At 47.1% G+C, this 23,604-nt stretch overlaps 1 protein-coding gene across 3 annotated transcripts in view; it reads right to left on the bottom strand.

Annotated features, from left to right (window-relative positions):
* DOP1B (DOP1 leucine zipper like protein B) overlaps positions 1 to 23,604 on the bottom strand; it is a 131,648-nt gene that overhangs the window by 70,041 nt on the left and 38,003 nt on the right. For all 3 annotated transcript variants that reach the window (XR_004028584.1, XM_030806173.1, XM_030806174.1), the window contains exons 3-10: positions 19,726 to 19,907; positions 18,495 to 18,665; positions 11,484 to 11,673; positions 8,767 to 8,865; positions 8,321 to 8,444; positions 6,212 to 6,321; positions 5,845 to 5,959; positions 920 to 1,040 (exon numbers count right to left, since the gene is read on the bottom strand). Coding sequence is in view for 2 of the 3 variants with exons in the window: in XM_030806173.1 (XP_030662033.1) it covers positions 920 to 1,040; positions 5,845 to 5,959; positions 6,212 to 6,321; positions 8,321 to 8,444; positions 8,767 to 8,865; positions 11,484 to 11,673; positions 18,495 to 18,665; positions 19,726 to 19,907 (1,112 nt within the window). In the remaining variant the exon portion in view is untranslated. The remainder of the gene's footprint in view (positions 1 to 919; positions 1,041 to 5,844; positions 5,960 to 6,211; positions 6,322 to 8,320; positions 8,445 to 8,766; positions 8,866 to 11,483; positions 11,674 to 18,494; positions 18,666 to 19,725; positions 19,908 to 23,604) is intronic.

The following is a 23,604-nucleotide window of genomic DNA, read 5'->3' as shown; positions in this document are numbered from 1 at the left end:
AATGTTTTATGGTTTTCTCTGAAGAGTGCTAGGATTACAGGTGACACCTTTTTTCTTGATCTTTCAAATATCAGTAAATTCGACAATGAGCATGTATTACTTCCATACACAGAAAAACAATAAACCGCTTTCATGCTGGGAGAAAAAAGCAAACACTAAGAACTCTTGGTACGCTTACAACTAACAAACCAGAAAAATATTAAAATTGATTTAAATTTTCAATGTACCCAATGCTAGTTCAGGCAGAAGGAAATTACATTAAGAGTAAAGCAAAAAGGAAAAGGTTGTATCCCCTTACAAGGAAAAAACTAAACAAACAAAACAGGGTTTGTGTGTAACTGCGCACGTGAGGCCGATGTGCCTGCTGTCTTCCAAACACCACTCACTCTGCCTCTGGGGCAATGGAGCCTGTGCTCTCCAGTGCCCTGCCTGGGTCTCCCCCAGTCTCCCCAACACCCCCTGGACTCCTGTCCTGAAGACTCACATCCCCTTTCCACTTGCCAGGTGCCCTCCCCTCCATTTTCCCTGTTCTCTCCGCCCTGTAACTCACCACTTGGGTATACTAGATCAAGCTGCCTTTGTTAAACAAGTTTCATACTTGATCAATACATACATTTCATTGTTTCATACTTGATCAAAAATACACTTCATACTTGATGAAAAAATCAATAAATACCTGTCCATCCCAGGCTGGGGAAACTACATCAAACTCCCTTTAAACTCTTCACAGTACTCATTAGGGAACAGTCAATTCCCATGGACTGACTTCAACGCATTGATTATTTTAACCCAGTGGTCTCACCTGCTGCATCTCCACTTTCTCTACCACTTCACAATTTATAGTAAGCAAGAGAGGAAAAAAAAAATCATAGTACCAGGGAGGGAGAGAGATGCGTGACGTTCAAGGCCAAACCCATACCTTATCAGCGAATTTCCACTCTGGGTGTAGCTAAGTTTAAGATCAGAGCCAAGGGCATCTCTGCAGTAAGAATAAAAGGCCCTGATGACTTCGAGAAACAAATTCCCAACCACTTGAGGCCCTGCAATTAGAAGGAAGATGGTCAGAGACAGATGAACAATCCCCCTTAAATCAGTAAGTGACATATATATATATATATACACACACATAAGACATATATACAGTAAACCTGTGCATACAGACATTTTATATAGTCTAAAATATATAGAAACTTAACTTTAGTGGTGACAACTTTAGCTGGGGAAACAACATTCATGAATATAGCCAACATTTTTGTAGAACTTCCTGTGTGCCAGACACCCTTCTAAGCATTTTACATCTATTAACGTATTAAACCCTCGTAACACCCATGCGGACAGATCCTGTACTGCTGATTACACATAAGGAGACGGAAGCACAGAGAGCTTAAGTAACTTGCCCAAGGCAGATTCTGCTACGTGGAGGCAGAGCGCAGACTACGTGTGTTAAGTGTGCATAAACTGCTGGCCAGGGACATTACTCAACAGACATATCCAGAGAGCAGGGCAACTTCTTCAATTCCTTTAGTCATGAGCTGGAGCAACACGAAAGAAATGATGGCCATCCTGAAATGCTGAGAAAGATGGCACAAAAGAACTGGACCAGCTGCACGTTAGAGAAGCTTCACTGCAATCAGGCAGGGGATGGGCAGGGCATTTCTGCTCTGCAAAACGCAACCCTCAGGCAGCTGAGGTCCTGACTTCTTACCCATGTATACAGAGGGAGAAACATACAATCAATTCAGAGAAAGTGAAAGCTCTGTCAACACTGGCAAAAAAGCAGATTAGGCCGGGCACGGTGGCTCATGCTTGTAATCCCAGCACTTTGGGAGGCCGAGGCGGGCGGATCACGAGGTCAGTAGATCGAGACCACAGTGAAACCCCGTCTCTACTAAAAATACAAAAAAATTAGCCCGGCGTGGTGGTGGGCGCCTGTAGTCCCAGCTACTCAGAGAGGCTGAGGCAGGAGAATGGCGTGAACCCAGGAGGCGGAGCTTGCAGTGAGCCGAGATTGCACCACTGCACTCCACCCTGGGCGACAGAGCGAGACTCTGCCTCAAAAAAAAAAAAAAAAAAGCAGATTAATCCAATCTTTTACACTTTCTTTTCACAAAACCAAAAGATGTGCCTCTGAGAGAACTATTTTCATGCTAAGTTTCCTGTTTATTTTTTTTTTAAGATAGAATTTATTATTTTTTTGGAGACAGAGTCTTGCTCTGTTGCCCAGGCTGGAGTGCAGTGGCGTGATTTCAGCTCACTGCAACCTCCGCCTCCCGGGTTCAAGCAATTCTCCCGCCTTAGCCACCCAAGTAGCTGGGATTATAGGTGTGTGCCACCACGCCTAGCTAATTTTTATATTTTTAGTAGAGGTGGGGTTTTGCCATGTTGGTCTCGAACTCCTGACCTCAGGTGATCTGCCTGCCTCCGCCTCCCAAAGTGCTGGGATTACAGGTGTGAGCCACTGCACCTGGCCTTGGCTTCCTGTGTATTTTATCTACAGCATAAGAAAGCTAAATGCTTGTTACAAAAATGAAGAAAATTTTCTTGCCTTGATTGACGGGGAGGAAATTAGGTATGGCTAAAGCCCAGACACAAAAAGTATGGACAGGACTGAATGGCCGTCCTGTGCCTTCTAGTTCTGTATAATCACCTCCTTTGCCTCCTGAGTGTATTTCTTGCAGACAGCTAAAAAATTATAAAGAGTAAATTAAGTGACTGTTATGATTGGGCAGGAGTGTGATATTCATTTGCTTCCAGAAAATATGACCTGGAGCCCAAGTTAGCAGCAACATTTACTTGGCTCACCAAGGTGCATGGCTTTGACATAAAACACACATCTCCAGAATGCTAAGTTATATTTTCTTCTTTTAATACTTCCCTGAAGTTACACAGCAAGCTCCCAATACATTTATATAACTGTTCCACTTTTTGAACTAAATCATGATTTTTCAGAACTGCAGTTACTTTACACTAGCAGGAAAATCTATTTGGTTTGAGGTGGGAGCTTGGAGATGGGAAGAGGAATCTGAACAAGTGCAGACACCTTGAGGCAGCACATCAGGGGCAGAGCCTGGAAGAACAAACGCTTCATACTTGGACTTTGGTTAAGAACGACGAGAGCTGCACAACTCTTGGAATAAAGTTCACCTGGTGACAGAAGCAAACATCTCGGGTAGGGCTTCTCTGAGTGCAATCAAGTAAGCATCAGGGAGCGCTGACAAACCGAGCTTAGGCTCCTGACTGGCCCTGGGCAAATGACCTACTCCCACCCAACTTTAGTCTTTCCATCTGTAAAATGGGCATAGTGGGAGCACCTACCTTGGGGTTGTTGGAGGGACGGAGGTGTGAGTGCAGACAGATATAAAAGGGTGTATGCAAATCACTTGGCACAAAATAATTGCTCAAAAAATGTCAGCCGTGGTTATTATTAATGAACAGTGAAAACACTCCAGGAACACGGAGTCTCCCCTTCCCTCTAACTTCACGAGAAGCTGTTCCCCTTTTGTCCCCCTAGAGCTGGTACCATTTCTGCCACACAGCAGATGCTCTGTGCTTTTGAATGGATAAGTGAAGGGCCTCCATCCCAAGGCCAGAGAGAGGCCACTTCACTAATGCCCTCAGCTCTCTTTTTTTTTTTTTTTTTTTGAGATGGAGTCTTGCTCTGCCACTCAGGCTGGAGTGTAGTGGTGTGAACTCTGCTCACTGCAACCTCTGCCTCCCAGATTCAAGCGATTCTCGTGCCTCAGCCTCCTGAGTAGCTGGGATTACAAGTGTGCACCACCATGCCTGGATAATTTTTGTATATTTAGTAGAGATGCGTTTCACCATATTGGCTAGGCTGGTCTCAAACTCCTCACCTCAAGTGAGGCCCAACTTAGCCTTCCAAAGTGCTGGGATTACAGGCGTGAGCCACGGCGCCCGGCCAGCCCTCAGCTCTCTTGTTCTCTGCAAACAGCTACCAGGAGGCAGGTACACCTGGAGCACTGAAATGACATTCTTAGGCTTGTAATCCAATGGAAGAGATGGGGATCTTTTCCCTGGTGTAGGGCTCACATATGCAGATGTAGACCTTAAAGTGAGCTGATATGGTAGCAAATTTCTTTTTTTTTGAGATGGAGTCTCACTCTGTTGCCTAGGCTGGAGTGCAATGGTGCAATCTCAGCTCACTGCAACCTCCACCTCCTGGGTTCAAGCAACTCTCCTGCCTCAGCCTCCCGAGTAGCTGGGATTACAGGTGTGCACTGTCATGCCTGGCTAATTTTTGTGTTTTTAGTAGGAATGGGGTTTCACTATGTTGGCCAGGCTGGTCTTGAACTCCTGACATCAGGTGATCCACCTGCCTCAGCTTCCCAAAGTGCTGGGATTACAGGCATGAGCCACCACAACTGGTCGCAAATTTCTTTTCTTTTTGTGATGGAGTCTTGCTCTGCCACGAGGCTGGAGTGCAGTGGCGCAATCTCGGCTCACTGCAACCTCCATCTCCCTGGTTCAAGCGATTCTCTTGCCTCAGCCTCCCGAGTGGCTGGGACTACAGGCACGTGCCACCATGCCCAGCTAATTTTTGTATTTTTAGTAGAGATGGGGTTTCACCATCTTGGCCAGGCTGGTCTCGAACTCCTGACCTCGTGATCCACCTGCCTCGGCCTCCCAAAGTGCTGGGATCACAGGCGTGAGCCACCACGCCTGGCCGCAAATTCTTTTTAAAGTGAGAGAGAGGGCTGGGCGTGGTGGCTCACACCTGTGATCCCAGCACTTCAGGAGGCCGAGGCGGGCGGATCACTTGAGGTCAGGAGTTCGAGACCAGCTTGGCCAAGATGATGAAATCCTGTCTCTACTGAAAATACAAAAATTAGCCAGGCGTGGTGGCACATGCCTGTAATCCCAGCTACTGGGGAAGCCAAGGCAGGAGAATTGCTTGAACCCAGGAGACAGAGGTTTTAGTGAGCCGAGATTGTGCCACTGCACTCCAGCTTGGGCAACAGAGCGAGACTCTGCCATTCTTTCATTCGTTAATTCATTCATTCATAAATAAATAAATAGTGAGAGAAGGTCACTTTTCTCAACCTATGTTCATAGGACCATAGTATCTAAGAAGGGAGCCTTTGGTGACCAGAGTCTAGTTCAACCCCCTTCATTTTACAGTGAAAATGTCAGTGAAAAGAAGTGGCTTGCCCAGGATCCCAGGGCAAAAACATGGAGGGGGTCCCCTACTTAATTGAAAATCAAACCAGAGCTCATTTTATGTATGACATTGAAAAAACAGTCTTAAAAAGGAAATACCACGTGTTCTGTACACACTACAGGAGCTCAAAGGTATTTTCCTAACAAAAATGTTCAAATTATTGTGCAAAACTTTTTTTTCAGACTGGGTCTCACTCTGTCACCCAGGCTGGAGTGCCGTGGTGCAATCGCAGCTCACTGCAGCCTTGACCCCCTGGGCTCAGGTGGTCTTCCCACCTCAGCCACTTGGTAGCTGGGACTACAGGGAAGCACCACCACGCCTGGCTAATGTTTTTGTATTTTTTTATAGAGATGGGGTTTTTCAACATGGCTTTTCAGCCATATTACCCAGGCTGGTTTCAAATCCATGAGCTTGAGTGATCTTCCTTCCTGTACCTCCCAAAGTGCTAGGATTAGAGGCATGAGCCACTGCGCCCAGCCATGCAAAACTTTTAAGTGACCACAGATATGATCACTGAACCATGTAACATGACTTCAAAGTTGTGAAATTCCAAAGATTAAATTATATTCAAAGTAACGCTTTGGTTGTATCTCACCATGTTGTATTTCCCTGAAAACAGGTAATCTGTATTCAGCATAGGATGGTAGCAGTATTTCTAACATTACCTATTTCTGGCTTGTCAAGCAGACTGATGAGGACACGAAAAGGCTTCAGGTATGCATGATGGCGTTCCTCCACGTCAGCATCTATGAACTTCTGATGCAATATCTCAGCCAAACCCTATTTATTTAAAAAAAGCCAAATATTAGAATATCGTATATCATAAAGTGTAACAACACTACTGGCTATTCTAATTGTTAAATACTCTGGGACAGAAGGAAAACCAGTCACCCAGCATGCAACAAATACCCTGCAGTTCCCCAAACCAGGGGCCAAGGAACGTGCTCACTGCCTACGTAGAAGCCTCCCAAAGAAATCCACTGGAGAATCGTCACCAAGGATGCCCTGAACTTTCCAGAAATGCTCCTTTACCTCAACTAAAAGATCCTTGGAGTATTTTTCAAAAAAATAAGACGACTGGTCTTCATAAGAATTTGAGATTTCAGATTCTGGCACAACGGTATTTCCTTTAATGTCTGAGCCTATAAAAAAACAAGCGCCGAGCTGTAAAGAGAGCTTTGCTTTTAAAGGACATCATATCGTGCAAAAGTCTCATGCTCCAATATTTTTAAAAATATCATTCCTCTGACGGAAAACCAAAATCAGATCCAGAAAGACCACGTCAGATTTTCTTCTTCTGACAGTGGTGTGGCTAATGATCAGACAGGCAGAATTCCATCTTAATAGGTATCAATTTAGTTTGTTCTGAGAATTCACCCTGTTGGCCGGGCGCGGTGGCTCACGCCTGTAATCCCAGCACTTTGGGAGGCCAAGGCAGGTGGATCACCTGAGGTCAGGAGTTCGAAACCAGCGTGGCCAACATGATGAAACCCCATCTCTACTAAAAATACAAAAAAATTAGCCGGGCGTGGTGGCACACACCTGTAATCCCAGCTACTTCGGAGGCTGAGGCAGAAGAATCACTTGTATTTTTTAGTAGAGAAGGGGTTTCAGCATGTTGGCCAGGCTGGTCTTGAACTCCTGACCTCAGGTGATCCACCTGCCTCGGCCTCCCAAAGTGCTGGGATTACAGGCATGAGCCACCATGCCTGGCTGAGGATCACTTTTTAAAACCAGTGTTTTTTTGTCCAGCATTATGTGAGATCAAGGTATTCTCATGCACATGCTCCCATCAGCTGGAGCCCTGGATAAGTCTGCAAGGTTCTCAGGGCAAGGAAGTGCATCCTCATGGTATGGGCAAAGAATATGGGGCTCCTGGGACCGCAACTAAGTGAGTCAGAGCTGGCGCTGTGGTCAGGCCCAGTGTCTTCCACACAGCATATCAAGTCCCATAGGAGCAGAGCTGTGCCTTTAACAAAATCATCCTTTACATACAAATCCTTAAAGGGCCTACAAATAGTCTTCTTAAAATCCTTAGTAAGCTTCCATGCAATGACTTTTTAAAGTTTTATAACTAGGGAGAAGAGCAGGAAGGACTGAAGAGGACTTCTTGACTTTGGTAAGATTTTTGGTACAGATCTTTGATAAGATCTGAATGCTAGGCTGAGTGCGGTGGCATGTAATTCCAGCACTTTGGGAGGCAGAGGTGGGCAGATCACCTGAGGTCAGGAGTCCAAGATCAGCCTGGGCAACAGGGTGAAACCCCATCTCTACTAAAAATACAAAAATTACCCAGCCGGGGTGGTGGGTGCCTGTAATCCCAGCTACTTGGGAGGCTGAGGCAGGAGAACCACTCGAACTTGGGAGGCAGAGGTTGTAGTGAGCTGAGATTGCACCACCGCACTCCAGCCTGGGCGACGGAGTGAAACTCCATCTCAAAAAGGAAAAAAAAGATCTAAATGTTGAGAGTTAATCAGAGCTGTAAAGTCCTGTCACAATCATTTTGCATACCACGTTTTCTTAGGTACGCGAATATGGGACTTTAGAAAATTCATGAACATGTTATCTTTAAAGTTGCAATTTCCTAGACTCTGTCCCTGGGAGGCCTTCCAACCAACAGTCAAGGGCCCTTTGCCAACAAATTTATAGGCAGTCCACACACTCTGACACACAGAAACATGGCCCAGGGGCTCTCGTGATCTCCAAAGTTATCCAAATGTCTACCAAAACATTTCCACTTACACAAAACCTCCTCCTTTATTTACACATCTTCCACAATATTTGTAAGTTTTCTCCACAATACACCCTCATCCCATGAAACTTCTCCATAGCGATAGGCTTCTACTTGAATAAGGTTTCGCTACCATTTTTTGGTGGTATTTCAAGCTCTTAAATGGAATTCAGTTGGCATTTTAAAAATCCCACTTATTACTTCCCCTTTTTTAAAAAGAAACTGCAAAATAACCAAGCTATCTGTAGGCAGCAGACCTCAACTGACCAGTGCCATATTTAGTCATTGTGGTATCTTTCCATACTCCATGATTCAGAGATACATCACCAAGACCAAATCTTATTCCAGAAGTCAGCACTAAAAGGTTTCACATTAACTTTGACTTTAAAAGGGTGCATACTGCTCAGTACCTAGTAACCACGCATACAGTCTTCTGTTCAGGGACATGTCCCTTCTCAGTAGGGTCTGGGTGGCAGCTGAGAGAATGTGCACGATGTCAGATCTGAGGAGGGGGATGGCTCTCTCATTGGAATCCTATTAGAAGAACAGAGAAATTTACTGCAAGGGAACAATAGGGTAGATTGCTGACTTTTTGACACGCAGCCCTTCCTTGCTGGTCTACAAAGCTCTATCTCAAAAAGGGCTGGTTCCTTACACATTACCCATGGAAAGAAGCTATTCAATAGGTGCAATGAAAATGCTATCCTTGCAAAAATGAACAAGGACTTTTCACTGGCTACCAGCAAATAACGCCCATGAGTGGCTGAGCTGTCCTTGTACGACAAAACGGCTTGAGATCTATATCCCACCCCTTGGGAAACACCAGTGACTTACCAGAAGAGTACAAATGACTTACCAGACAGGTATAAAATGGGAAGAAAAACAGAACGATTTCCAGATTATTTCTTTGCACAAGAACATTTGAGTCCAACAGGGAGGCACATAAAGATTTCACCTGTAAACGATCAAATGGCATTAGCATTTTCAGGCTACTCTTTATGGTCATAAAAATGAAAGTAACCTTTCCCAGGAATCTTGAACCTCCTGTGTTATATCACTCAGAAGAGAACCAGTAGCCACAGGTCAGGAGGGCATGGGTTCTAGCTCTCGAAGCCACAGGCTGTGTGACATCGGAGAAGACATTCAGCTGCAGACCTCACTGTTCCATGTGAGAGCCGGAGGGGTTTGGACCAGATGGCTGGGTTCTATGATCTCAAATTCTACAAGAAAGGATCCAACAGGAACCTTAAACTAAAGCTCTGAAGACACACGGGAAAATAATTCCTGATCAATTCAGTAGACATTTTGAGTGTCTTTTCTAATACAGATAGGTAGACTAGAGATGCATAAGAAATTAGAGCCACAGACAAATGCTCAGAATTTAGAAGAGAACTCTTTCAACTGCAGAGAACACTGATGCTCCACGGGAAAGCTGGGCTTGAAGGACAGGAAGGAGCTACACTGAGACCGCGAAGAAGGGCAGGAATGGACGGCCAGTGGGACAGAAGGGAATGGCCAGGAGCAAAGGCACTGTGAGGCCAGGCCCCGTGGCAGTCGTGTGGGAGCACAGGGCCTGCAGGGAAGAGTGAGGTGCTGTGGCTGGGAGCAGATGGTTAGAATGCTCTTGAGCTTGGACTATAGCTGTTGGCAATGGGAAGTCAGATATATATATATTTTTTTCTTTGAGACAGGATCTTGCTCTGTCACTCAGGCTGGACTGCAGTGGTATGATCTTGACTCACTGCAACCTCTGCCTCCTGCGTTCAAGCGATTCTCGTGTCTCAGACACCTGAGTAGCTGGGATTATAGGCGCCCGCCACCATGCTCTGCTAATTTTTGTTTGTTTTTCAGACAGAGTCTCGCTTTGACACCCAGGCTGGAGTGCAGTGGTGCAATCTCAGCTCACTGCAACCTCCGCCTCCCAGGTTCAAGCGATTCCTTTGTCTCAGCCTCCTGAGTAGCTGGGATTACAGGCGCCCATCACCACACCCAGCTCATTTTTGTATTTTTAGTAGAGACGGGGTTTCACCATGTTGGCCAGGGTGGTCTTGAACTCCTGGCCTCAGGTAATCCACCCGCCTCGGACTCCCAAAGTGCTGAGATTACAGGCATGAGCCACTGCGCCCAGGCTAATTTTTGTATTTTTAATAAACGTGGGGTTTCACCATGTTGGCCCGGCTGCTTTTGACCTCCTGACCTCAAGTGATTCACCTGCCTCAGGCTCCCAAAGTGCTGAGATTACAGGCATGAGTCACCACACCCAGCTGGGAAGTCAGACATTTTTAAAGCACAGGATACATATGAGCAAAGCTAGGCTTTCTCCCCATCCCAAATCTCTTAGCAGATTTGGGATGGGGGAAAAACCAGTCAGATCCAAGAGTAAGAGACAAGGAGCCAGAGCAAAGCTGAGACGATGGAGAGAAAGAGACAAAGGGGATACTGACGGGGCAGGAAAGGGACACGTTCATCAGGATCTCCCGTGTCCTGATCATTGCATGAGGCGCTTTTCATCCATTTTTCCACCTTGTCCTCAGAGAGATCCTGTGAGGCAGGTCTACAACCCCCATTTTGCAAGGAGAAATGGAATCAGAGGGTAATTCACACTCAGCTGCGGATCTCGCCTGCGAATTCAATCTGAACACTTTAAGATCAAAGTGTGGCAACACCACCAGGTGGCGAAAGACAGCAAGCCATAAAAGCACAAGAGGCAGGTTTGGGGAAAAGAGACAAAGATCTGGGAGGTTACCATTTCTAATGGCACGAGAAGGGATGTCGTTACCAGGGAAGAGAGCTTCCCCTGAAGGGCCTGGAGATGGATACCTGGGGAACACCAATAATTCAGGTTTGACAGCAGCCAACGGAGACAGGAGAGCAGGGGTAGGACGCCAAGGGAGGAGAGGGTTTCCATGTAGGAGTGGGCAGTGGCCCCCGTGACACAGGCCAGAGGAAGGAAACAAAGACCTGCCAATGCAGCAGACCCCCTGAGTGCAGAGGCCATCTGAGCGCCGTGTGCAGCTAAGCACATTTCTGCAAAGCCGGGGGCCTCCAGAAGGGACCTCTGAGGGTGTGAACACTTATTTGAATGTATGAATCTTAATGCCACTTTGGGAGGCTGCAGTGGGTGGATCACCTGCCAGGCAGGCAGTTCGAGACCATCCTGGCCAACATGGTGAAACCCCATCTCTACTAAAAACACAAAAATTAGCCGGGCGTGGTGGTGGGTGCCTGTAATCCCAGCTACTCGGGAGGCTGAGAGAGGAGAATTGCTCGAACCCGGGAGGCGAGGGTTGCAGTGAGTCGAGGTTGTGCCACTGCACCCCAGCCTGGGCGACAGAGCGAGACTCCATCTCAAAAAAAAAAAAAACTTAATGCATATGTAAAAAAAGCCACCACCAGCCTCAACTGCACAAGGCCTCCTTCTCGCCTTGCTCAGCCGTTCGTTACCCAGACTCAAGCTTGGTGCACCTCCCTTTCCTGGATGTCCCTTTGCAGCTTCAGTGACAACCTGCCCATGAGGATGCTGTGCCCACGTGTCACCTCCTCCCCATGCCCCATGAGGAACACAGCACCCACCGTGAGTTGGTGATTGTTCCCCAGCATGTACTTCTGCTCCCGGACGGGGGCATCCCTGTTGATGTGGCCCACCACGAAGACTGAGGCAGGGAGGCGGATGGACGGGCTGGCCAGGATGCTCCCCCAGAGGGCGGTGTAAAACACCTCTTTGCCAACCACCAGCGACAGTCTCAGGAGCAGAGCATCCGTTCTGTTGATGAGAGAGGATAGGGTTCAAGGGCTCGCCCCGTCTTCCCGAGTCCCACTGCACACTGCTCTGTGAATGCTGCATGAAGAACCACAGCGGATTCGCCTGGCTGGGGAAGCCCCACCTTCCTCATCGCCGGGAGCTGCTGCCATCTCTCACTCTGCTGTGTGTGTCCACCTGCTGGCTGTCACACTGATCCTGGATTTGCTAAAACCAATGTCACTAGGCAGCGCAGTGTCTTGGCCAATGGAAAGTGTCTAAGCAGTCGTGCGTGGCGGGGCAGAGACTCATCTCCACCCTGGCCGCGCCACGGATGCCTAGGTGCTCACGGAAGGGAGGTTCCACCATAAGAGGGATGGGCAGGTCAGCCACTTCACAGAAAGGTGGAAGGAGCCATTCGTGTATCAAAAACAAGCATATGCTGAGGAGACTGATCAAAGACTTAAGCAATTAGATGCCACCAACCTGAGCACAGCCAAAAATGTGCCAAGTGACATCTGCCTTTAGAAATACTAGGGGCAAATCTGCCTGGGGCCTCCCACGACCCTGCAAATTCCATCAGCCTGGAGTGGTGTTTCCTTTCAGTCTGCCCACAGCACCTGCATGTGCTGACTCCCGCTCCCAGGGGCCCTTGTGCTGAGGCCGGGCATTTGTTCGCCTCTTATCTTTATCTAGGTCTCCCACGATACAAAGTCAGCACCTTCTCACGCATCCTTTAAGAAAAGCAGCGTCACCAGTGGATCAGGGCTTGTTTTTCCAGATGCTGACCAAGGCCAGGCCCATGTCTGCTCGGTGGTGTCCCTGCAGCTGACTGCGGCCCTTTCCCTGTCCGCAGTGCACACAATCTGCAGGCTGGGTGACAGCATCTACCAGTAAAACAGCAGAGGCACATTCCCCCTAAGGGATATCACCCCACGAAGGATCTGACTCATTACCTGAAAGGATTCAGTTTCTCACATGCTTCCTATCTGCAAAGACCACAGAAAACAATGACAGAAAAACCAACCCGGTGGAATGTGTTGGTTCACCGAGCTTGCCAGAGTTGGCCCTCCCGTGTCCAGATCCTGGTTGTGATGCTTTCTAGCTGCAGGACCTAGGACAAGTTTAACATCTGCGCATGCCTGTGCTCAGCTAAAAGACAGGGGAAGGAGCCTCGACCTTGTGGAGATGTTGTGAGAAGGAAGCCAGAGTCCCCTCGAAAAAAACCAAAAAAACAGTTCGGCTGGGCACGGTGGCTCACCTGAGGTCAGGAGTTTGAGACCAGCCTGGACAAGATGGTGAAACCCTGTCTCTACTAAAAATACAAAAATTAGCCAGGCATGATGGCAGGTGCCTGTAATCCCAGCTACTGGGGAGGCTGAGGCAGGAGAATTGCTTGAAGCCGGGAGGCGGAGGTTGCAGTGAGCCGAGAGGGCTTCACTGCACTCCAGACTGGGCAACAGAGTGAGACTCTGTCTCAAAAAAAAAAAAAAAAAAAGAAAGAAAAGAAAAAAAAAAAAAACACTCAACCCAGGAGAACAGACCTAATGCTTGGGCCATGCCGCCTGCAATTACTAGGTCCGCTCTGTTTGCTGTCACAGCCCCAGTGCCTATTTGAGCATCTGACTCCAGGCTGGCACTCAAAAAACCCCTCAGATAATTTTTTTGTATTTCCTTCAAAAATATCTACCATCGTGTTATATTAAAAGTGCATTTTGTTCTCCTTAAAATTAGTCTGAACTTTTTGGGGTCCTGTAAAATATTGCAGGAAATAATGCATGGTACCGTCTTCTTAGAAAAAATAAAAATGAAGAGGCATAAGTAATGGCTAAGTGTACAGAAGAAGTACACAGGGCAATTTAGTGGCTGAGGTTATTGATTGGTCTTCTATTAAAGGCTGAGTAAACAAATAGAGCTTGTCTTTGCCCAACTCTGAAATCATCACAAACACTACAATGTACACACCGTGGTGTCACAGTCCCCCTTTACTTAGAACTGCATATTCCCAAAGTATGTTCCATGGAACACTGGCCACTAGAGATGTTCCACAGAAGAGGGGTTCCACCCTCAAAAAGTTTGGGAAATGCTGCCTATGTTATCTCTTCAATATTCTGAAAACTGGCTACTAGCTTTCTATTAAAGAAATAAATTTTTTTTTTCTTTTTTGAGGCAGGGTCTTACTCTGTCACCCAGGCTGGAGTGCAGTGGCACGAACACAGCTCACTGCAGCCCTGACCTCCTGGGCTCAATCAATTTTCCTCGCTCAGCCTCTGAGTAGCTGGGACTACACACCCATGCTGCCACACTGGGCTAATTTTTACATTTTATATATAGACAGAGTTTCATCATGTTGCCCAGGCTGGTCTTGAACTTTTGGCTTCAAGTGATCTGCCCTGCATGGCATCTCAGTGCTGGGACTACAGGTGTGAGCCACTGTGCCCAGCCAGCTTTATTTTTTAAGTATCATTTTATTCTAAAAAAAAATGGATGCATACTAACAATTTAAATGACATCACAGTAGAAACAACGGCAACTATGACAAACCTTTGGTATGAGAGAGCAAAATAACCGGGGTTAAAAACGAAATAACTTCCTACTCAACAAGAGTTACTATGATCATCTCGGTTGTTAAATTCCAATATTAGTGTGCAGTTTACAGTCCAGAACCCTAAACTTTTTTTTTTTTTTGAGACGGAGTTTCACTCTTGTTGCCCAGGCTGGAGTGCAATGGCACGATCTTGGCTCACTGCAACCTCCGCCTCCCAGGTTCAAGTGATTCTCCTGGCTCACTCTCCTGAGTAGCTGGGATTACAGGCAGCCGCCACCATGCCTGGCTAATTTTTGTATTTTTTTTTTTGGTAGATACGGGGTTTCACCATGTTGGCCAAGCTGGTCTTGAACACCTGACCTCAGGTAACCCACCCACCTCGGCCTCCCAAAGTGCTGGGATTACAGGCATGAGTCACCATGCCCCGCTGGGAACCCTAAACTTTTAATTCAAAACCAACAAATGGGCCAGGCATGGTGGCTCACACCTGTAATCCCAGCACTTTGGGAGGCCAAGGCAGGTGGATCATTTGAGCTCAGGAGTTCAAGTTCAGCCTGGCCAACATGGTAAAACCCCGTCTCTACTAAAAATACAAAAATTAGCCGGGCATGGTGTTTCACACCTGTAATCCCAGCTTCTCGTGAGGCTGAGGCAGGAGAATTGCTTGAACCCAGGAGGTGGAGGCTGCAGGGTGCCAAGACTGCACCGCTGCACTCCAGCCTGGGCAAGAGAGTGAGACTCCATCTCAAAAAACAAAACAAAAACAAACAAAAAACCAACAAACATTTAAAAAAAAAAACAACCTAACTTCCACACCCCAAGTATTTCCATCCTTCCTAACTCATCCCGGCTTATGCTTTCTCATGCCTCCTGCAAACGCAGCTCCTTCAAATGACACCGGCATGCTCCACTCTTCACAACTGAGAGCAGGTGAGTGGCATGGGCCGGGCACTGCAAATCCCAAGCACTCCACAACTTTGGATCTGCAGCTGCTTGCCGAAAGGACAACCATGGAAAGCCAAGCTGTCACAAGACAGCACCGCTTTGGTACAATCATCTGAAACTGAAGAGGCAGGGCAGTGACGACAGCACCCTGTACCATAAACTGCAAGTCAGAAACAGCGCTAAAGAGGGGGTAAAAAAAAGCCTCGAACCAGCACAGACCATCATCACAGGGCCTGAAACCAACCAAAAGAAATGTTGGTGCTGGGTGCAGTGGCTCATGCCTGTAATCCCAGCACTTTGGGAGGCTGAGGCAGGTGGATCACTTGAGGCCAGGAGTTCAAGACCAGCCTGGCCAACATGGTGAAACCCCATCTCTACTAAAAATACAAAAATTAGCTGGGTGTCATGGTACGTGCCTGTAGTCCCACCTGGCTACCCAAGCACTTTTGGGAACAGTTACCAAACCGTCTCAGACTAAAATGGATACAGCAACCAAAAAATCTTGCACAGTCACTTCAATTACTGTGGCTGCAACACACTGGCTCAGAGATTATTGTATAACCTTTCACCGGCATCCACCTTGGAGAGCTGATAACTAATCACTTCTGGGTGCCACATTGCATTTGGTTTTCTGTCACAGCTAAATAGATTCAGTGATTCATGAAGCTTTACTTGGCTCTTGGTTCGATGTCAAGAAATCATGATATTCGGAAAAAAACATCAGTGTTAAGCAACTTTAACAACTGTTCAAATGAACCTTCATTTATCAACTAAGAAAACAAAAACACTCCAACTATTTACACTTCTAGTGTGATTCACACAGATTTAAAAGATCACAGTAAGCTTTAGAGAACTAATGTGTTCATCTGTCCAATGATGGAAAAATCATGTAGGACATATACTCACCTATCTGTCATCAGAACACAAACATAGCAGAACTTCTAGAAAGGGCCTGGGATTAGGAGTCCATTGGCATGGAGTCTGGTAATGTCCTCCAGCTGCCTCCTATGTGACCTGGACCACTCATTAACTCAACACACACTTACCAAGTCTTACCGTGTACCAGCCACAGGGCCTGGCGCTGGGCTTAAAACCGCAACGAGACAGATTCTGCCTCCTAAGGTAGAAACTGTAAAGGTGGATTCTCCTTTGGGAAATGGAGAGCCAACACCTGGTCTATGTGAGAGCTTGAAATGGTTAAAGCGCAATGTTTTGGTTACATCTGTCAAGTCCTGATATTAGAGCTCATGAAATGCACCCTTGGCGACTTCCTAACTAACCCTTCAAACCATTCTGATTACTTGGTTTACTTGAGGCTGGGGGAGCCGTGCAAATGGACCTTAGATTGATTCCTGGGTTCCACTCCAGCCTCCTGCACCCCTCAGTCACAGCTACTACCACAGGGAAGGGTGACCTGACTAGGGCCTCCAGCACAGGGAAATATGAGCAGTGCATTGTGTAATCACATGGAAGCTTTTACAAGCACAAAAGTCACCAGTGACTGAACATGGGCTCTTAAAACAGGTCCCATTAACAGAGGTGAATCACTGTGGCATCTCTCAGAAGAGTTAATAAGCTGGAAGTGAGTTCTTACTTTAAACTTCTCCAGAAACAAAAGCCACTGTATATACTCAATAGTCTGGTTGGTTTGTTTGTTTATTTCCAAGACGTAGTCTTACTCTGTCGCCCAGGCTGGAGTGCAGTGGTGCAATCTCGGCTCGCTGCAACCTTCACCTCATGGGCTCAAGCTATTCCCCTGCCTCAGCCCCCTAAGTAGCTGGGATTACAGGTGCACACCACCATGTCCGGCTAATTTTTTTGTATTTTTAGTAGATATAGGGTTTCACCATGTTGGCCAGGCTGGTCTTGAACTCCTGACCTCAAGTGATCCACCTGCTCTGGCCTCCCAAAGTGCTGGGATTACAGGTGTGAGCCACCGTGCCCAGCCATACTCAATAGTCTGAACAGATACACACTTTCTCCCATTCCTAAGCAGTGACCACAAAATAAAAAAAAAGCTACATGAACTTTTGTGCATATGAGTGTTATAGATTTCTCCAAGGTGCTACTGAAATCTGTCAAGATATTCTGCTTCGCATCACACTAAATTGCGTTTTCAAGCCCTGCCCTGGCTTTGCTTTTTAATTTAGAAGCAGCCTAGTTTAATGGAAAGAAGAAGGACTTTAGAATCCGATATGGGCTGGGTGCGGTGGCTCACGCCTGTAATCCCAGCACTTTGGGAGGCTGAGGTGGGCAGATCACTTGCAGTCAGGAGTTTGAGACCAGCCTGGCCACCAGAGGGAAACCCCATCTCTACCAAAAATACAAAAATTAGCTGGGTGTGGTGGCACGTGACTGTAATCCTAGCTACTTGGGAGGCTGAGGCAGCAGAATCACTTGAACCCAGGAGGTGGAGGTTGTAGTGAACCGAGATCGCACCACTGCACTCCAGCTTGGGTGGCAGAACAAGACTCTGTCTCAAAAAAAAAAAAAAAAAAAAAAGAATCCGACAGATACAGTAGAATAGAATCCCAGCTCTGGGGCTTGCTGACTGTGCGACTGGGAAACCTTCTTACCCTCTGACCCTCACCTGTAAATGGAGGTAACTCCTGGAGCAGAGGAATTCATTACACAATGTGATCATGTGTGTAATGCACGCTGCAAGTGCCCAGGAAAGGGTCCATTCATTTCCTCCACACTAGGCGCCCTAAGAGGGTATGTCTTCCCCTCTACACATGGTGACTCCGTGGGTAACTCCGTAACGGGACAGGAGATCATGGGAACCCTGCACTATGGTGTCCCTTATTAATGAGCTACATTTCTCTCCGTGTAAAGGATCTCATCTCTCCAGGCTCGGGACTTCCCCTTTGGTAAAGAGACACAGAGAGATTCCCGGGAGGAATTTGAAATCACAACCACCAAGGAAATGTGAAAGAGCAACCCGACCTCCACACCTACTACTGCTTCCCATGTCTCTGCACTTCCTTCCCCGTGTCCTTTTTTTTTTTTTTTTTTTTGAGATGGAGTCTGTTGCCCAGGCTGGAGTGCAGTGGTACAATCTCAGCTCACCACAAACTCCGCCTCCCAGGTTCACACCATTCTCGTGCCTCAGCCTCCCGAGTAGCTGGGACTACAGGCGCCCGCCACCACGCACGGCTAAATTTTTTTATTTTTAGTAGAGACGGGGTTTCACCGTGTTAGCCATGATGGTCTCGATCTCCTGACCTTGTGATTCACCCACCTCGGCCTCCCAAAGTGCTGGGATTACAGGCGTGAGCCACCGCACCTGGCCCCTTCCCCGTGTCTTATAAAGCAGTGGAGTAAACACAGCCTGGACAAGACACCCACGCACCTGTCGGAGATCTCGGAGCCCTCTTCGAGGCCGGGCAGCAGGCCGACGATGAAGGCCTGCAGACTGGGCAGGAGCAGCTTCTGCAGTGGGAGGAAGTACTTCTCGTACAGGGTGAGCAGCACTGGCCTCACCGACACCGCCGCGTGTGCCAGGAGAGGAAATAACCCGCAGCTTCAAGAAAGAACGAGAGGGAGCGGGGCAGAAATAAGATACCCAGTCAGAATTCCCAGGTGACAAGCCAGCCAAGGGGAGTTTTCACAAGCAAACAGCTGGCCATTTAAACTGCTGGTTTCGATGTGTGTGTATGACATGAGATGGTCACAAAACACTGTTACGTAACGAGCCGGCAATGAAGCTGTCCGCACATTCAGATCCTAAAGTTCCCTTATAGAAAAGTCAAAACGGGGTGCTGGAGAGGATGTGGAGAAATAGAACACTTTTACACTGTTGGTGGGACTGTAAACTAGTTCAAACATTGTGGAAGACAGTGTGGCGATTCCTCAAGGATCTAGAACTAGAAATACCATTTGACCCAGCCATGCATTACTGGGTATATACCCAAAGGATTATAAATCAAGCTGCTATAAAGACACATCCACACGTATGTTTATTGTGACACTAGTCACAATAGCAAAGACTTGGAACCAACCCAAATGTCCATCAATGATAGACTGGATTAAGAAAATGTGGCACATATACACCATGGAATACTATGCAGCCATAAAAAAGGATGAGTTCATGTCCTTTGTAGGGACATGGATGAAGCTGGAAACCATCATTCTCAGCAAACTATTGCAAGGACAAAAAACCAAACACGGCATGTTCTCACTCATAGGTGGGGACTGAACAATGAGAACACTTGGACACAGGAAGGGGAACATCACACTCCGGGGCCTGTTGTGGGGTGGGGGGAGGGATAGCATTAGGAGATATACCTAATGTAAATGACGAGTTAATGGGTGCAGCACACCAACATGGCACATGTATACATATGTAACAAACCTGCACGTTGTGCATATGTACCCTAGAACTTAAATTTAAAAAAAAAAAAAAGTTAGGACGGATAGACTCCAGAAGGCGCCCAGTGACGTCTCCTGGTGATGGCTTTATGATTAATTGTTGCACATAGAGCCCTACGCTTATTTTGCCTGTTTGTCATTTTCTCATCTTGTGAGCTGAAATACCAGTTACTTGGGTAATAAAAAGGAACACAGCAGAGAAGCAATCGCACCTGTACAGAAATAAGTCCTTGGCCAGCCATTTGGTCCCCACAATTTTAAAGATAATCTCGTAGGTTTCTAGAGCTTTTAAGTGCACACCACTGGGCAGGGCAGGATGCAAACACTGAGCCAATCTTTTGCTGATGAGGAGCCGTCTTGGCAACAAGGAGTACCTCAGGTTACTCTGAAGAGCCTGACAAACAAGAGAAAAAAACACATGAGGAAGAAGGCAGTGATATTTACAATGGAGAGTGAATCTGCTGAAGCCAGAGAGACTGCAGCCATGCCCTGGTGTGGCTGTAAGAAAGACACATACACAACAAAGGGGCAGAGGGACTACATGGCGAGAGTCCACAGCAGCTCTGGCAGTGCTGGAGATGAGGCAGGCACAAAGACTTTCTCAGTACGTGGCCAGCTTCTCGGTCACACCTCGGAGCCCGTGATGGGTGAGGGCCGTGTGCTTCTCTATCGCAGGAAGCCATGAGTAGGGGCTCACTCAGAAGATATGGATTGGGATTAAAGCCTTCCAGGCTGTGACTCCTGACATTTCTACCAGTTGGAGATGGTGCTGGGAGAGATCCGTGTTCCCCAGGAGGAAAATGGCACCATCCCACCGGGCTGGAGCAATGCTAGTCCTGAGCTAGGCTTCCATAAGCAGGACACACAACACATCTGCGAGAAACATCCCAGAGTGCTTGCTGTACCTGAGAAGCAAGGTCGAGAGTGTGGAGATCGATGCCGTCCTTCGTGGCATCGAGTAACCATGGGCAGAGCTTTGTGCATGGGAGGCCCCTCATGGCTTAATCTTTTTTTTTTTTTTTGTGAGATGCAGTCTTGCTCTGTCACCCAGGCTGGAATGCAGTGGCGCGATCTCAGCTCACTGCAACCTCTGCCTCCCAGGTTCAAGTGATTCTCCTGCCTCAGCCTCCCAAGTAGCTGGGACTACAGGCGCCTGCCACCACGCCTGACTAATTTTTTGTATTTTTAGTAGAGACAGGGTTTCACCGTGTTAGCCAGGATGGTCTTGATCTCCTGACCTCGTGATCCACCTGCCTCGGCCTCCCAAAGTGCTAAAATTACAGGTGTGATCCACTGCGCCTGGCCAGCTTAATCTTGTAACAGAGTGTCTGATGTTATCAGGGAATGATCCACATAAGTAGCTCATTTGCTCACACAAATATTTACTGAAAGCCTACAGGGTAAAGTTCACGCTTCTTTTTTTTTTTTTTTTTTTTTTTTTTTTTTTTTTTTGAGATGGAGTCTTGCTCTGTTGCCCAGGCTGGAGTGCAATGGTGTGATCTTGGCTCACTGCAACCTCCACCTCCTGTACCTCCTGGGTTCAAGCCATTCTCCTTCCTCAGCCTCCTGAGTAGCTGGGATTATAGGCACACACCACTACATCCAGCTAATTTTTTATATTTTTAATAGAGATGGGGTTTCACCATGTTGGCCAGACTGGTCTCGAACTCCTGACCTCAAGGGATCCACCCGCCTCGGCCTCCCAAATTGTTGGGATTACAGCCGTGAGCCACCACGTCCAGCCAAGTTCACGTTTCTTAAAAGGTCTCCCAAGCACAGCTCCTGCCTGTTCTGCCTGCAATCCGTGGCTCCGGCCTTCCTTTCACTGCCCCTTGCCTAAATGCCCTTCCGGCCACCTTGCTAACTCTTCCTCACGTGTGATTTAGCTCAGTGCCCCCAACTCAGGGAGGCAGAACAGGCCTTCCCTCTGCAGTGCGAGGGCAGGGACTATCTCATTCTTCTCTGCTGTCTCCAGCACCTTGCACAGTGCCTAGAACAAAGCGGGCAGTTGGGAAGAGCATCTAAGACATGTGCAATGCCAGCTGCATTCCATCCACATCAGAATCGTTGGCCCTCAGCCTCATGACCGCAGGGCCATGACAACTTTCCTCTTGTACGCAAACACTACGATCCCATCTCTAAAGCACACTCAGGTTATGCAGGACATAAAAGGAAGACAAGGAAAACAAGAATATTTTCCATCAGATACCTGTGGTCTAAGTGAATTCTCAAATTCAATAAAGTGACATCTTTAAAAAAAATCAGATATGGCCAGGCGCAGTGGCTCACACCTATAATCCTGGCACTTTGGGAGGCAGAGGTGGGTGGATCACAAGGTCAGGAGTTCAAGACCAACCTGGCCAACATGATGAAACCCTGCCTCTAGTAAAGATACAAAAAATTAGCCGGGCGTGGTGGCACGTGCCTATAATCCCAGCTACTCGGGAGGCTGAGGCAGGAGAATTGCTTGAACCCAGGAGGCGGAGGTTGCAGTGAGCCAACTGCACTCCAGCCTGGGCGACAGGGCGAGACTCCATCTCATCTCAAAAAAAAAAAAAAAAAATCAGATATAACTAGTGGTCATCAAAAAAGGGTTGCACTCTGTTACAGAGGCTGGAGAGCAAGTGTGCGATCATGGTTCGATGCAGCTTCAACCTCCAGGTTCAAGTGATCCTCCCACCTTGGCCTCCTGAGTAGCTGGGACTGCAGGTGCATGCCACCAAGCCTGGCTAATTTAAAAAAATTGTTCTGTAGAGACAAGGTCTCCCTACATTGCCCAGAATGATCAACTGGTCTCAGACTCCTGGGCTCATGCAATCCTCCTGCCTCAGCCTCCCAAAGTGCTGGGATTACAGGTGTGAGCCACTGCGCCCAGCCCTTAAAACATCATTTATGAAGAATGTGATACCTTAAAACAAAGGGAATGCTAACAAAATAATGTGAAAAAATGTGCTTATGTTCCAAAAAGGAAAAAAAAAAAAAGAACAGAGGAGAGGCCACTTAACTTCCACACTGTCACAAAGGATGAGAACAGACTGACGGTAGCAGCAGAGAAGGAATGAACGTGGATAATGGACAGGAAATAGTACATTTGCTCACGGGCAATTTCAAACACATAGAACGGTCAGGCAGCCAACACCCAGCTTCACCACCAGCAATGCCCGGCCAGCCTGCAGAAAACATTTCCACGACTCTCACAGCTTACTGATCACAGGCTAACAAGCTTTCTCCATGGATTCAAGAGTAGGAGAGCTAAAAGCTGTCTTGACCTGTACTATTATTTTTGTCAAGGCAGAGTTTTCTCTTTTTAACACTACCAAATCTCATTTTTGCTCAGTAGTATACTCTAAGACTTCTGCTATTTGGGGCAAAAAAAGATGTTAAGTACTTCCCATGGGGAGCATCTGGGATTCCTAAGGGGTTCCCTTAGTCTGTGCACATAGCAGGATCCCTTTCTTCCGCTCTTTTGAGTATAGGCATGGCAACATGACATATTTGGGGCCAACAAGATGAATAGAATTACAGGAGTCACTTCTGGCACAGATCTTCAAAGCCAACTCATAGCTTATCACTTCTCTTTTCCCTGCCTCTAAGATTATGGAAACGCAGGTTGAGATAAAGCCCCTGAGAAATTTCAGAGAGCAGAAACCACTTTCTGATCCAGTAAGGCAGAAATAAACCATGTTGTAAAAGTCACCATGATTTGAGGATTGTTTGTTACTGTGCATAACTTTCCCTATCCTGACTGATACATCTCTTTTCACATGAACACAATTTCAAGGAACCACAACCACTCATTTCAAATTAATAGAACTGATTGCTATTTTTTCTCATTTACATGTGTTACCTCACTTCATTTAATGTGAAAAAGACATAGAAAAAGACACATAACCCAGAACTGAGGCTGTAACCAGTATAAGTGGAATGAACTTGTTCACTGTATGTTGATCATGTTTATCATGTTTTGATTTTTTGAGACAGGGTCTCACTCTGTCACCCAGACTGGAATGCAGTGGTGTGATCGCAACTCACTGCAACCTCTAACTCCCAGGCTTAAGCAATCCTCCCACCTCAGTCTCCTGAGTAGCCGG

Source organism: Nomascus leucogenys, chromosome 25, assembly GCF_006542625.1.
Source record: "Nomascus leucogenys isolate Asia chromosome 25, Asia_NLE_v1, whole genome shotgun sequence".
NCBI lineage: Eukaryota > Metazoa > Chordata > Mammalia > Primates > Hylobatidae > Nomascus > Nomascus leucogenys.
Note: the sequence above shows the minus strand (reverse complement) of the source record. Positions and strands in the feature narration are given on the sequence as shown.